Below are 15,010 nucleotides of genomic sequence, written 5' to 3'. Positions count from 1 at the left end.
TGCTGTTGAGAAAGGCAGGGGGTTTCACAAACACGCAACTTCACAGGAACATTTAACTTGTGTTTTGAGGTGGAAGGAGAATGAGAGGCGCATCGATTGTGGTAAGGAGATTTCCACACTCCTCAATGCTGACCAGCTAAATAGAAACCGGTACTATGTGTCTGCTTTTATAGATGTTGTGGGATTTCTCGCCGAAAATCAGATACCTTTTAGAGGGAGCTTTGATAATTTTGAAGATATGTCAGATGGGCACAGTGGGCTCTTCCTCTCGCTTTTAAACTGCACACTCAAAAAAGACACCGAGCTAGCCGAAATAATAATAAAGCATATCCCACGAAACGCAAGCTATACTAGTCGGGAAATGCAGAATTAACTGATATGATCTGCACATTAAGTAATGTTGTGACGGATGCAATCGTGGAAGAAGTAGGCACTTCGTGGTTTACCATCAAGGTGGATGGGACGAGGGACCCCACTGAACGTGAGAACATATCAATCATCATTCGCTTTGTATCGGCATCAAATGAAGCAACAGAGTGTCTACTCGCAATAGCTACAGCCGACGCTGGAGATGCAAAAACATTGACAGACCTAATAATTGCAGAGCTGACAAAAACAGGACTTGACGCTTCAAAAATATTCAGTCAGGTGTACGACGGGGCTTCGGTAATGGCTGGGAAGCACGGTGGGGTGCAAAAGTTGTTGCAAGAGATATTGGAAAGAGAAATCCCCTATGTGCACTGCTTAAATCACCAACTCCATCTGGTAGTTATCCACGCACTGGCAGCAGAAAAAGCTGTCACTGATTTCCTCGAGGTTTGTTGTTGCCTGTACAAATTCTTCAGAAATCCCACTGTTGATGCACAGTATAAAGGTGAGCGGTTAAAACGACTTATTGATCAAAGGTGGACGGGACATTTAGCCACCGTGTCTGCGATCATAGGATCTTTTAAGGATATCACATCCTTACTGTCGGAGATTGATGCAGAGCGCGCCTACGGTGCAGAGATGAGGATGGAGGCTATTGGGCTTTTGCGGGAAGTCTCTGGGCCTGCCTTCATGTTCATTGCTATCTTTGTACAAAAACTGCTGATGTTGTTAGATGGCTCTAACAGACTCTTGCAGGCAGAGGACATGGACTTGCTAACGGGGTTGGAACTGGTGGCGAGTGCTACAGAGTGCGTGAAGAAACTCCGCTCTGAGGATGAGTTCACTGATCTGTGGAACAAGGCCAACGATGCTCGCACTTCTACACCTGCACCACCAAAACGGAGACGCACAATGCATAAGAACTTGGAACAGTTTGTAGTTTTGGAGACTACAGGACAAAACAACGACAATGACAAGACGGAACTGCAGAGGGTTTTTTTACAGCGCAATTGACACTGTGCTTGGTGAGATCGCTCAGCGCTTCGGTGAGCGCAACACACAACTCGCCCGTTCACTCGCTGCCTTGAATCCTGAAAATGGCACGTTTTTGGATCCCCACTTGCTCCAGCAGATCATGACATTAACAAAGTCAACCATCAGTGAAACAGAGTGTGTGGTTGCAAAGCAGTTTATTCGCTCACAGACAGAAAAGCAGCCAAACGAGAGATGGACATCACAAAAACTCCTCTCAACATACCACAAAACGCTGGAAGCCATTCCAAGTGTAGTGACTGCTATGAGACTTGGACTAACATTTGGTGTGTCCACTGCCATGTGTGAAAATTCATTCTCAACATTGAGGAATGTCTTCACTGACCATCGACGGTCCATGCGCCATGCACAACTGGTACAGCTGGCCTTCGAGAGAGACCTCACACGTAAATGCCTGAATGAATGGAAGGAGAAGGTCCTCAGAAGATTCCACACCGAGACACGTCGCCTGCAGCTCTTCTGACAGCGAGTACAGCGGTATAAAAACTATACGAGGAGTTCAGATTGTGTGTGTGACTGCTGGTGATGCGTGTGTGGTTGTGGTCAGCACCCGCCATGGTCGGCTGCTTTGTACTTCTGATGTTTAAGTTAAATGTTGTGTTTGGTGCTTTGCATATCCCATATCTAGTGCTTTGTGCATAACCTTACCTCTGTGTAATTGACTGCTTTAAATGCGGACCTTGTGGTATCTTCAGGCTGGTCGTATTTGCTGTTGATAGTTTAACGTGATGATCGCAGGTCATAGCCTACTGTATTTTATTTCAAAGTGCACCGATTCTGGTGCCAACCTCCCCCATTTAGTTATTGTATCTCTGGTATATTAATTTTCTAATGCCAATTCTTCACAACACCTTGTATAGGTGCACCTGAATTGGTGCCAATTGTTTAATCATTGAATATTTGCATTGTGAATGTGCCAATTTGTTGCGGCTCTCCTACATTCGAATTATTTTAGGTCAAAAACATCGGAACATATTAAATCTAGCTGAGATCAATTTGGTTAGTATGCGACGGCAACCTCAGTATAGATGTGTCAATGCTGCATGAATACAATAGTATACCGGGTTATCAAAAATATTAAATATAATAATTGTGCCCCCCCATCCAGTTCATATGCCCCCCTTAATACTGAGCCCTGGCTACAGGCCTGGCCTATCGTACCCACATTCTCGAAAATGGAAGACCATCAGTCTGCTCGCCAAGCCCGAATCGTGTCACCCTGCCACATTATCACGTAACTTCAGGTCAGCTCTTCGGGAGATCCTCGGACCACAGAGCCTACGAGGACGGGGTCGGCTGTGACGTCTTTCAGTGAACAAGGAATGATGATAAGCTGGGTCGCTCCATAGAAGACAACCGTTTTCTCACGATCATGGAGGACGGATTTATCTGGAATGACAATGGCATTTGGGTGGCTTCGTTACCCTTCAAGGACGATGTAAAACTTCCAGACGATCGACCCCTTGCAATCAACCGCTTAAAGTCCCTTTGCATGCTTCTGGATAAGAACCCAGCCCTTAAACAGCAGTACGTGGACTTCATGGTGAAACTCTTTTCCAAAGGACGTGCTGAGTCTCTTGAATCGGGAACAGGGGCAAAACGACCATGATGGTTATCTTCCTCATTTTGCTGTATTTCATCCACGCAAACTTGAAAATATTTGATTGGTTTCGACGGCAGTGCTACCTATCGTGATGTCTTGCTAAATAATGCTATACTTCCTGGCCCAGACCTCGTCACTAGTCTCCTCAGGGTATTGGTCCGCTTCAGATAGGAACCCATCATCATGATGGCCGAAGTAGAACAAATGTTCCATTGTTTTTATGTGCGTGAGGATCACCGAGACTTTCAGTGATTTATTTTTTGGTTTAGGAACAATGACCGCAAAATGGACATCTCCGAATTTCGTATGAAGGTGCACGTATTTGGGAACAGTCCGAGTCCCACCATTGCTTCATATGGACGACGTAAAACTGCGTCGAATGGTGAAGAAAAATACGGATGTGACACAAGATGTTACGTGGAAAGGAACTTCTACGTCGATAATGGTTTGGTGAGCTTAGCTACCCCTGTTGAAGCCACAGACCTCCTGACTCATACCAAGGCGATGTCGTCGACTGCGAATCTACATCTCAACAAAAATCACTTCCAACAGCATGGAAGTGATGGGTCATTTTCCAGGTAGCAAGCATGCTAAGGATTTGCGTGACCTTGACCTTCGTGCCGACCTGCTACCTGTTCAGTGGTCACTTGGAGTGTCATGGGATTTGGAAACAGACACCATCATCTTCACTGTTCCCAACATGGACAAGTCCTTCACGAAGCATGGAGTTCAATCGACAGTCAACAGCATTTACGACCCCTTTGGTTTCTCAGCACCTGTCGTCATTTTGGGAAAGATGTTGCTGCGTCAGATGATCTTACCAGACAATGCCAGAGCTGCACTTGGATGGGTTGAACCACTTCACGAACATTTCAAGAAACAATGGCACAACTGGTGTGCCTCTCTCACCACTATGAACGTTCTGTGCTGTTATTGTCCTTGTCCAATGTCTGAAAACTCATGCCGTGAGTTGCACGTTTTCTCAGAACGCATTGACTGAGGCAATTGGTGTTTGCAGTTATTTGCAGCTTCACAACGGTGAAGTCAAAGCAAGTTTTTTTTTTGCAGGAAAAGCAACGTTGGCACCGCTTCAGACAAGTATTCTGTGGTTAGACCACTGTGCCGCTGTTCTGGCTGTGGAATTGGTCGACGTTATCACTGACGAGCGACATATAACAACTCCGTCACTTTTGACACGGAGAGTCATGTGGTGCTCGGATATATATATATAAATGAGTCTTGGCGATTCTATGTGTTGTGGCCAACCATCTTCAAAGGATCCAAAAGAGTACATCACCTTCTAAATGGAACTATGTGGTAAATGACATTAACTCAGCAGATCTGGCCCTCACTCTGTAAAAAGCCTATGACCTTATGGAGACTTTATGACTGGCTGGGCCAAGATTTCTCTGGGATTCCAAACTACCTATGACACCCATTTTGCCTGCTGTAGAGTTGGTTAAGGATCCGGAGTTTCATTCTATCGCCGTATTAGCTACCAAGCATGAATGTTCATTGGGAACACAACATGTCACACGTTTTTTTCCAAGTGGAAGTCTGCGATCAAAGGTGTTCCTTTGTTGGTCCACTTCATACGCTTGTTCAAGCGAAAGAGGCAGCAGACAATCACAACAGTCGACATGCCCACCGACAACCTCCAGTTCTTCTGATGGAGGAAGCTCCAACGATCATAATTGGCAACATTCATCGTGAGTCCTATGCTTCAGAAATTCACATCACTAACAGTAAGCAAGTGGACAAGTCCAGAACCCTGCACAAATTGAATCCTGCCTGATGCAAAGGATTATAAGAATCGGTGGTAGACTCGACCAAGCAAATCAAAGTGATACTACCAGTATCAAAGCAATATCCAGTCATACTACCCAAACAGCATCAAGTTACGACCCCCGTTGCACATCATTATCTTGATGAAGTGAATCATCAAGGCAGACACTTCACAAGTGATGCTACTCGCTCCGGTGGATATTGGATTGTTGGCAGCAAGTATCTCATTGATGGGATGGTATACCGAACAAGTGTGTCAAGTGTCGTAAACTCCGAGGGAAATGTGTACAGCAGTAAATGGCTGATCTTCCTCCGAAGAGACTTCTAACTTCTGCTCCCTATACTCACGTTAGCCTTGACGTTTTTGCACCGTGGAAGGTTGTCACCCGTCGTACCAGGGACAGCGTCTCCTCTGGAAAATGCTGGGCCATAGTATTTACCTGTATGTCAGCAAGACCAATGCACATCAAATTCATTGGGGAGGTGACTGCATCTTCGTTTATCAATGCACTGTGCCGCTTTGTGGTAATCTGTGGGCCTGTTAAAATAAAACATTATTTTCAGACTGTGGAAGCAACTTCGTCGGGGCTCAAAATGTGCTAAAATGACGCCCTGAAGGAAATGGACAGAATGTTTATCGACAGATGATGGACAACAAATTTGAGAGGAAGTTCAACCCCCACCCCCCCCCCCCCCAACCTGACCCCAGGCATCACATACGAGTGGAGTGTGGAAACAAATTATCGGTGTCTGTCATAGAATCCTAGATGCTATTCTCTTGGAGACAAAAGTTTCTCTAACCCACAAGCTACTTCCTACCTTCCTGGCAAAGGTATGTGCTATTGTCAACGCTCATCCACTTGTATCGGTGTCTGCATATCCAGATGTGTCAGAAATGTTGACACCAGCGGCACTACTTACCATGAAGACAACGCCTCCGTGAAACACAAGGCGATCTTGGCTATCCGACAAATATTCTTGGCTATCAGTCGCGACGTGTAGAGCATTTGGCGAATACCTTCTGGTCAACATGGCACAAAAAGTATCCCCTGACCCTGCAGCCCCTTCTTGGTGGCAAGTCAAGAAATGCAACCTTTGTGTCAATGATATTGTTCTGCTGAAGTCAGATGCTCACAAGAGCAACTGGCCCTATGGATGCGAGCTTTTCGAACCCGACCGTCTGTGCTGGGCAATGTGATTGAGACATTGCCCAGCACAGACGGTCGGGTTCGAAAAGCTCGAATCCACACCATGAAGGACGGCAAACCAAATATCTACCTGTGTCCCGTAACTGAGGTCATACTGCTTATACCAGTGAATTCCTTCATTGTTTCTATTGATTGTGAATTTCATCATCTCATGTTATTTTCGATTATGTCCCTATTCGTTGGCCAGAGTATGTTCCATGAATTTAGTGACTGAATATGATGTACTATGTAGTCAGTTTATTTCATTTTTGACAAATGATCAAAAACAATTTGACAACGTTTCAAGCCAAGGTGGCTCCCGTGGTTCTTGTAATTCTGTTTGCTCAATCAATTGCCGTTGTGGTTTATATTAAAAAAAAAAACAGGCGAGGAGTGCGACATAGCCATGTAACCATGTTTCAATGTAAAATATATATTTATGTTCCAACCATTGTCTTGCCTCATGTGTATCCATGTTTTGCCTCATGCATATGTATGCTCTGCCCATGTGTTGCGTCAACTCCACTGGGAGAGGTGCAGGGAATTTGCTTTTCCCCTTCTGTCGGTACCTTGCTTTTGTGTAGAAAAAGCACAGTGTTTACCGTCGCACTTGGAGTGTTTTAAAATAAAGTCAAAAGTGATTAAAACCTTTCAGTATTGGTAAGCTGGCTGGAGTATTCTTTCTTCAAAGAATCTAGACACGGAAGCTATTCCAAGATACGACGAAACATCACATCTTCCAGTTTCCTTGAATGTTTTGAATAAAATAACTCCAACCCATTATTTTTGATTGGCTTTTATAGTAGTCATAAAATGTTTACGATGGAAGTGTGATGAATTATATTGACAAGGAAAACCTTCTGCTCATTATGGGAAAATACAAGTTACGTTATATCATGAGGACAAAACAATTATTTTCCATTTCATATTTACTAACCCTGAAAGCTGAAGTTGCAAAAGTGCAGGATTAAATCTCTGCAACAATTGTCATTTCAAACAAACCAGGCTGCTTTAAGTCAGTTCCAGAGAAGAAAAGGTTGAGGGGAGGGAGTGAGGAGAAAACTTTGCAAGAAATGTTTCTGTGTCACCATGTACACATGGTGGGTGGATGGTTGGATGGATAATTGAAAAAGCAATGTTGAGTGGTTACTTTGTTCTGTGATGGATGTATGATGGATGAATGGACGGATACCGATGGATGTAAGAGCTGCTTCTGTGTCGCCCTGTACACTTGGTAGGGGGATGGATAGATGCATGTAAGAACTGTTCCTGCCTCAACTTGTACAGTTGGTGGGGGTGGAGAGATGGGTGGATGGAAGAACTGTTTCTGTGTCGCCCTGTACACTTGTTGGGGGATGGATGGATGGTCAGATGAAAGAATGCATCGTTGGATGGATGGATTGTTGGATGGTTGTATTCTTAGATGGATGCATGAATTGTTAGCTTGAAGGATTGGGAGATGGATGTATTGTTAGATGGACAGATGGATGAATATTTTTACAAAATCCATATCTCTACATAGTGATAACTGGCACTGCACTATTGTAATTGACGATTAAAAAAAATACATCGTGCCATGGCCGAGCCTGCACCAAATGGGTATCGTTATGGAGGGTTATGGCTGATAAAATTACGCTCCCAGCACCAACCTCTCTCCAAAGGAAAAGAAGAATGAAGAAATAAAAAGACCCCATACTGACATGGAGTGAAATTGTGCAAAACCATCGATTTTTACATGCATAATTATCCTACCCTCGAATGACATTGCTAAATTGACCTCAGTAGCTCTAACAATCGTATGCAAATGCAAGTACTGTTGAAAACACAGCCAGCTTAAAGTCCCTTACAGAGACCAACGTCATGGCCCACTTTACAAGACATGTGAGATTTCAGTTTGTCACATTCATAACACAGGACCAACAACCCAAAGTCTAGCCACCAAGTGTACAGGGTGACACACAACCACTGAAGTTACCGAAACGTTATATGTTTTGGTACTTTTACACAGCTTCGGTGTTTCAGCGTCACCCCGTGTATGTAACATAAGAGGTCCATGACTACTGGGTACTCACAGCTCCAGGATCTGAGCAGGGACTTCAAGCTGATCTCGAAAAAGCCGGAATCGTGCATGCTGGCCATGGTAGCACAGAGACAGCCGGCGGGCTCTGCACAGCCCTTCCGCAGGAGAGACACGGTGCTGATGATGCCGATGGTGCACCTGGTCCGACGTGCAACCGCCGGCCAGCATTCGAGTAGAGAACAAGTTTTGGTTGCACGGGCTGTCCCAAGGAGCTCTTCTTTCGATCGAAAGCAGCAGAGGAGAGGAATACAAATTTTACAGCAGGTAATGATGACCACACACTTACATGGCAGGTATATCTTGCAGTCGGTTCAATGGAGTAAACGTCATTCCATTTTCAATCAACGGTACAAGCAAGCACTGATGATGCTCCAGTTACGACGCAGTGAGCAGTTACAATTCAAGAAAAGCTGCAAAATTGGAAACTGAGAGTCGAACACGTCGAGGGGGGGATAAAACCAGATGGGTAATCAAGTTCCTAAAGTCCAAAAGCAGATGCTCGTGGCACGGAGACAATACAACGTGACAACCGGTGGGTGGTTATGCTCCGATCCAGACGGAGGTGGAAACACCCAGCTGACTTCAAATGAATGAATCAAAAATCATTCTCCCAGGTATTTAAAAATCGAGACAAGGTCTGGTTCCACAGAATGACTCCCAGGTATTTGAAAATCAAGACAAGGTCCGGTCCCACAGAATTCCTCCAGGTATTTGGAAATCGTGACAAGGTCGAGTTCCACAGAATTTCTCCCAGATATTTGAAAATCAAGACATGGTCTGGTTCCACAGAATTGTTCCCAGGTATTCGAAAATCAAGACAAGGTGCGCTCCCACAGAATTGCTCCCAGGTAGTTGAAAATTGAGACAAGGTGCGCTCCCACAGAATTGCTCCCAGGTATTTGAAAAATCAAGACAAGGTGCGCTCCCACAGAATTGCTCCCAGGTATTTGAAAAATCAAGACAAGGTGCGCTCCCACAGAATTGCTCCCAGGTATTTGAAAAATCAAGACAAGGTGCGCTCCCACAGAATTGCTCCCAGGTATTTGAAAAATCAAGACAAGGTGCGCTCCCACAGAATTGCTCCCAGGTATTTGACGACCGACCTTCAGGAAAGAAAAATAACGCGACAAAAGACAATTAAAATTACTGTAACGATCATGTGGCAAGACACATCGGTCCCAAAGCTCGAGATGTGCTCCAAGGAGAAAGAAGGAGCGAGCAACGCGTCAGCTGTGATCAGGATTTCCGCAGTGTCCAACCGTCGCAAACACACCCCTGCGGATGGGTTGCCCAGAGCGAGAACCCTGCGGCGGCCCAGACGGAACACGCTGCCGCCGGGGACGGATGTATCCAGAGGTAGCAGCTCGTGTGATGCCCCAAGATGCGGAGAGCTATTTCGGGTGAGTGGGCAAACGCGTGACGTCATTGCGCAGATCGTGACTGAGGCCGAGAGACGCTGTACGTCGAGGGGAGGAACCCTAAGACGGGGCTCGGTGAGCCGCAGCACTTTCAGTGGTACAATGAATGGGGAGGATTGATTGAAGAGATAAAATACTAAATTACACAACCCTCAATGGCATTTACGTATTGCATCATAATCAGTTTCCACGTCACACTCGTACTACGACCATTGTTAGTAAATAATAATAATAATAATAATAATAATAATAATAAGAGTTAATTCATTTAATGCAGAGATGTCACACGTTGTGACCTTTACTGGTTGAGATTTAGAGCGAGTCGGGGAAAAAAAGTGAAGGAAAAAAAACGTATTTTGTATCCTTGGGAACTATCAGACAATGGCGTCATCTCAATTTTGCTTCCACGAGAGAAAGAGAGAGGGAGAGAAAAATGCAAAATAAATTATGCAATTCTGCAATGATGTGCTTCTTGTAATGGACTGAAGGGTTAATTATCAAACTATGATAAGGTTGTAGTAATTATTATAAGCATTATGAAGCAGATGAGCACGATTCGAGCAGGGGGTGCATGAATCAAATCAAAACATCACATTTAATATAAAGAAGAAGATTATATAACGGTCCATTTGTCAAGATGCACCGAGACCTCACCCCCCCCCCCACCACCACCACCTACCCTCGAGACTTTAAACAAACACGACCATTGTGCTACGGTCTTGAATAGCCTGTTAAATAAATCTCACCTTAGTCTTCCTTTTTGTTGCATCATTCTTTCATTATACCAACTCCATCTTTACTTTTATATTTTTTAAGGAGCTCACCCTTCAGAAGGTCAAAGACCACTCTTGGTGGGAGCTACCTACACCTATACCTACACCCATCATACATCATGCTCTTCAATCATTTATTGGTTTTTAGATCCTCGTGGAGGATCTCCAAGTCTTACTCACGTTGTTGTTCTTCATCTTCTTCTTGTGGACTTTTTTGTTTCACAGCCTACAGTTTTCATCGAAACTTCCTGAAACTTGGCATATATATGTAAAAATACCCTGCGCAGACAGTAACCATCTCAGATTTTGAAAATTCCTCCCAGATAAAAAGTTATGACGTCAAAATATCTCCGCTAATGGAAATCGCCTAAAAATTATCTCCGAAACTAGGCAAGCTTTTTGAATTCTGTTTGCGGGAATCGAACAGGGCATTAGCGGAGATTAATTACCGCACATATCATACATCAATTTTGATGATACATATCATATGATACATCAATACATATCAATTTTTATGATGTCATTCCTATTTTTTGACATTTTTTGTTTCACAACCCAGAGTTTTCATCGGATCTTCGTGAAACTTGCCATGTATATGCAGAAAGCCCACGCACAGGCAGTAACCATCTCCGATTTTGGAAATTCTTCCTAGAACAAGCTCAAATGAGCAAAGATCCTCATCCTCTTAACGATGACGTCATAAAAACGAATATGACGTCATTGTGATTTATCAGGTTTGCGATAAATTATCTGTGCTAATGCCCGGCTTGATTCCCGCAAACAAAATTCAAACAGCTTGCCTAGTTTTGGAGATAATGGTATAGGCAATTTCCATTAGCGGCGCTATTATGATGTCAACTTTTTTTCTGGGAAGAATTTCCAAAATCAGAGATGGTTACTGCCTGCGCATGGACTTTCTGCATATACATGGTAAGTTTCATGAAAATCCGATGAAAACTCTGGGTTGTGAAACAAAAAATAGGAATGACGTCATAAAAATTGATATGACGTCATAGTGATATATCATATGTGCGGTAATTCATCTCTGCCAATGCCCTGTTCGATTCCCGCAAACAGAATTCAAAAAGCTTGCCTAGTTTCGGAGATAATTATTTAGGCGATTTCCATTAGCGGAGATATTTTGACGTCATAACTTTTTATCTGGGAGGAATTTTCAAAATCTGAGATGGTTACTGTCTGCGCAGGGTATTTTAACATATATACGCCAAGTTTCAGGAAGTTTCGATGAAAACTGTAGGCTGTGAAACAAAAAAGTCCACAAGAAGAAGATGAAGAACAACAACATGAGTAAGACTTAAAGATCCTCCACGAGGATCTAAAAAAAGTTGACGTCATAATATCGCCGCTGATGGAAATCGCCTATACCATTATCTCCGAAACAAGGCAAGCTGTTTGAATTTTGTTTGCGGGAATCAAGCCGGGCTTTGGCACAGATAATTTATCGCAAACCTGATACATCACAATGACGTCATCATTAAGAGGACGAGGATCTTAGCTCATTTGAGCTTGTTTCCATCCAGTGCAAGAGAGAGACGTCCAAACCAGAATCTATATATTACTTGTGTAACTAGATCGGCACTCGGTAGAGCGCGTACCTCCGACAGGCTGAACAGTTTACGTTTTGTATCCCAGGCCACTGATGGGCTGTATCTGAATCTGGACCTGAACCAAAAATATAATTGGCTTATTCTGGTCACCGAACCAACTCGTCCACAAAGTTTTGTCATAACTCGTCCACAACTTTTTGAGATATCGTGCTCCAATACATCATTTTTGGTCCCATCTCTCAATGGTGAAGAATCACTTAAAAAAAAAACAAAAAAAAAAACATGTAATTATCGGATTCGGATCTTCACCAAAATCGAATCATTTCGTCCTTGTCACATATCCAACCTCTCTTCCAAATTCCATCCCATTCCATCCATAACCTTTTGAGATATCCTGTTCACAAACAGACAGACAGACAGGGGTGAAAACAAACCTCCATCCACCTTCAGTGGTGGAGGTAGATATAGTCTCCTCCCCACACCATCTTCACATTCCCCTTCAATAATAATCAGGCCAAATAAAATTTAAAAAAATTTAACAGTTGCTTGTCCACATTTTTTTTGAAAAAGGGAGGAAGCCCTTTTTATATTGTACCAGACATGTCAATTTTCTACCACCAAACAAATATGACACGAGTCATATACCTGACAGGTCACCGACACACTCTCGAGGCATTTAAAAAATAAAATCCACACTTCCAAACAAATCGATACTAATAAATGTATGGCGAAATACAACAACAACAACAAAAACAACACACCGTGCATATTAAAATTATTGGCTCTGCCATCTTTCCATATCCTGTAGATGTGCAGTAAATATTTCATTCACAGATTTACACTCACCAGCGCTCCCTGGTCCAACTCCCCATTCACAAAATCAGAGAAAACATCATGTAGCAAGTGTCGCCCATGTTTCTCTCGTTTATAGTTTATTGTTGTTTCGTTTTTTGGGGGGTTATTGTTTAGTTTACATCAGGACAGTAAAATTACCCCACCTGTTGGGGAAGTAACCCTCAGTCCCCCACGGAGCTACTTTTTTAAACGATGCTGCCGCTTCACTGCACAGCTTCCTTCAGACACGTGTGCGAATTTGGTGGGGAGGGGGGTTGGACAAAATAATGACTAATAAAAAAAGGGAGACGGGATCAAAAAAGAAAGGAAGCGGGTGGGGATTATCAACTGGTATTTTTTAATTTGGCCTCATAATAATAATAACTAGCAAGTAACCATGGAAATTCCATGTAATGTAAAATGTAACTTCAACAATATTATTATCATGCCAAGAATATTACTTAATTCAATCAGCTCCCCTGCCCCCACACCAAGTACTCAACTCACATCCCCCCACCCCCCCTCCCAACCCAAAGTCCTGAACCCCTACTAAATCCTCAACTCACCCTGTCCCAACTCTGTCCCATCTGTCTCCCCCCCCCACCCCCACTCTCTGTCCTCCCCTACTTCTTTCGACCAATTCTTCAAAGCAAGATGGCATTCTTACATCATTCCATATTATTTCTTCATTGCCTCCTTAAAATGGAACTGTGTGTGAAGTGACAGTCAAAATGACATCAAAATCCCAATCCTGTGAGATATGTCCCGTGGAAATGCTGTGCGATCGTGAGTAGCTGAATCACACACACACACACACACACACACACACACACACACACACACACACACACACACACACACACACACACACACACACACACACACACACACACACACACACACACACACACACAGTTTATTTCACAATCTTATGAGACTCCATCATCTCACAATATGTGACAGACAGACAGACAACATTAACACCATTTATAGAGAGCTAATACATCTGCCAAATAAGGCCCAACACTTTCCCTTGCACACTCTTCCCATCTCCTTCTGGTATCTGCCCTTTCTCAAGTTTTTCTCAATGTCAAGTTTTATGTATAAATACCCCAAAATATTGGTACAAAAAACAAAGATAACCTCATACCGAGTAGGAGGTAAATTTACAATGCCAACAAGAAAAATAGCAATCGGAGATTGCAGACCCTTGCCAGGACTTGTTTTGTGTGGTGTTTCTGTACTGGTGTGTTACGTAATCAACAACAGACAATTAGAACTGCCACTTTATAGCTGCTGGCAGTGATGACCGGTTCAGCCTGAGCCATTTCAGAGATTTTTGCAGGTTTCTTTTTAAAAACAATATGGCTGCCAAATCACGTGACCAATGACATCAACAACAAAAAAAAATTGTGGACTATTTTATCCCCAAACGACCCTCAAAAATTTTCATACTGATCAGATGCAGCATTCTATACATGCAATTATGACGTCATAACAAAGGTTCATATGACGTCATTAAAATTCACACTCCCCATGCGGAGGACTTACCATGTGCCAAGTTTCAATTTTTTCCTTGGTGCGGTTTCAGAGATACAGAGGTCAAAAGTTTTTCTGTTTTTCCAACATGGCTGCCACACCATGTGACCTATGACATCATAATTATCATTAAAATATTCTGCAAGAGCAGTCACACAAATGGTGAAAATTTCATCTCAATCCGACAAGCGGTAATGATTGACACGCGATACACACCGCACCATCATGCCCATTGTGGGAGGCGTTGCACACCGCACCATCATGCCTATTGTGGGAGGCGATGCACACCGCACCATCATGCCCATTGTGGGAGGCGATGCACACCACACCATCATGCCCATTGTGGGAGGCGATGCACACCGCACAATCATGCCCATTGTGGGAGGCGATGCACACCGCACAATCATGCCCATTGTGGGAGGCGATGCACACCACACCATCATGCCCATTGTGGGAGGCGATGCACACCGCACAATCATGCCCATTGTGGGAGGCGATGCACACCGCACCATCATGCCCATTGTGGGAGGCGATGCACACCGCACAATCATGCCCATTGTGGGAGGCGATGCACACCACACCATCATGCCCATTGTGGGACACGATACACACCACACCATCATGCCCATTATGGGACACGATACACACCGCATCATCATGCCCATTGTGGGACACGATACACACCGCACCTGCCCATTGTGGGACACGATACACACCACCCCATCATGCCCATTGTGGGAGGCGATGCACACCGCACAATCATGCCCATTGTGGGAGGCGATGCACACCACACCATCATGC

General features: G+C 43.9%; 1 protein-coding gene across 7 annotated transcripts in view; it reads right to left on the bottom strand.

The window, feature by feature from the left end:
• The window catches only part of LOC147008993 (protein furry homolog-like), a 395,449-nt gene that overhangs the window by 329,123 nt on the left and 51,316 nt on the right, over nt 1-15,010 (bottom strand). For 4 of the 7 annotated variants that reach the window (XM_085864327.1, XM_085864326.1, XM_085864328.1 and 1 more), the window contains exon 2: nt 8,070-8,294. The exons of the other annotated variants lie outside the window; for them this stretch is intronic. In XM_085864327.1, coding sequence (XP_085720453.1) covers nt 8,070-8,294 — 225 coding nt within the window. The remainder of the gene's footprint in view (nt 1-8,069; nt 8,295-15,010) is intronic. 7 annotated transcript variants of the gene reach the window in all.

The sequence above is a fragment of the Eptatretus burgeri genome, chromosome 18 (assembly GCF_056783735.1).
Source record: "Eptatretus burgeri isolate ZD-2024b chromosome 18, Ebu_testis_v1, whole genome shotgun sequence".
NCBI lineage: Eukaryota > Metazoa > Chordata > Myxini > Myxiniformes > Myxinidae > Eptatretus > Eptatretus burgeri.
This window is presented reverse-complemented; position numbering and strand designations above follow the sequence as displayed.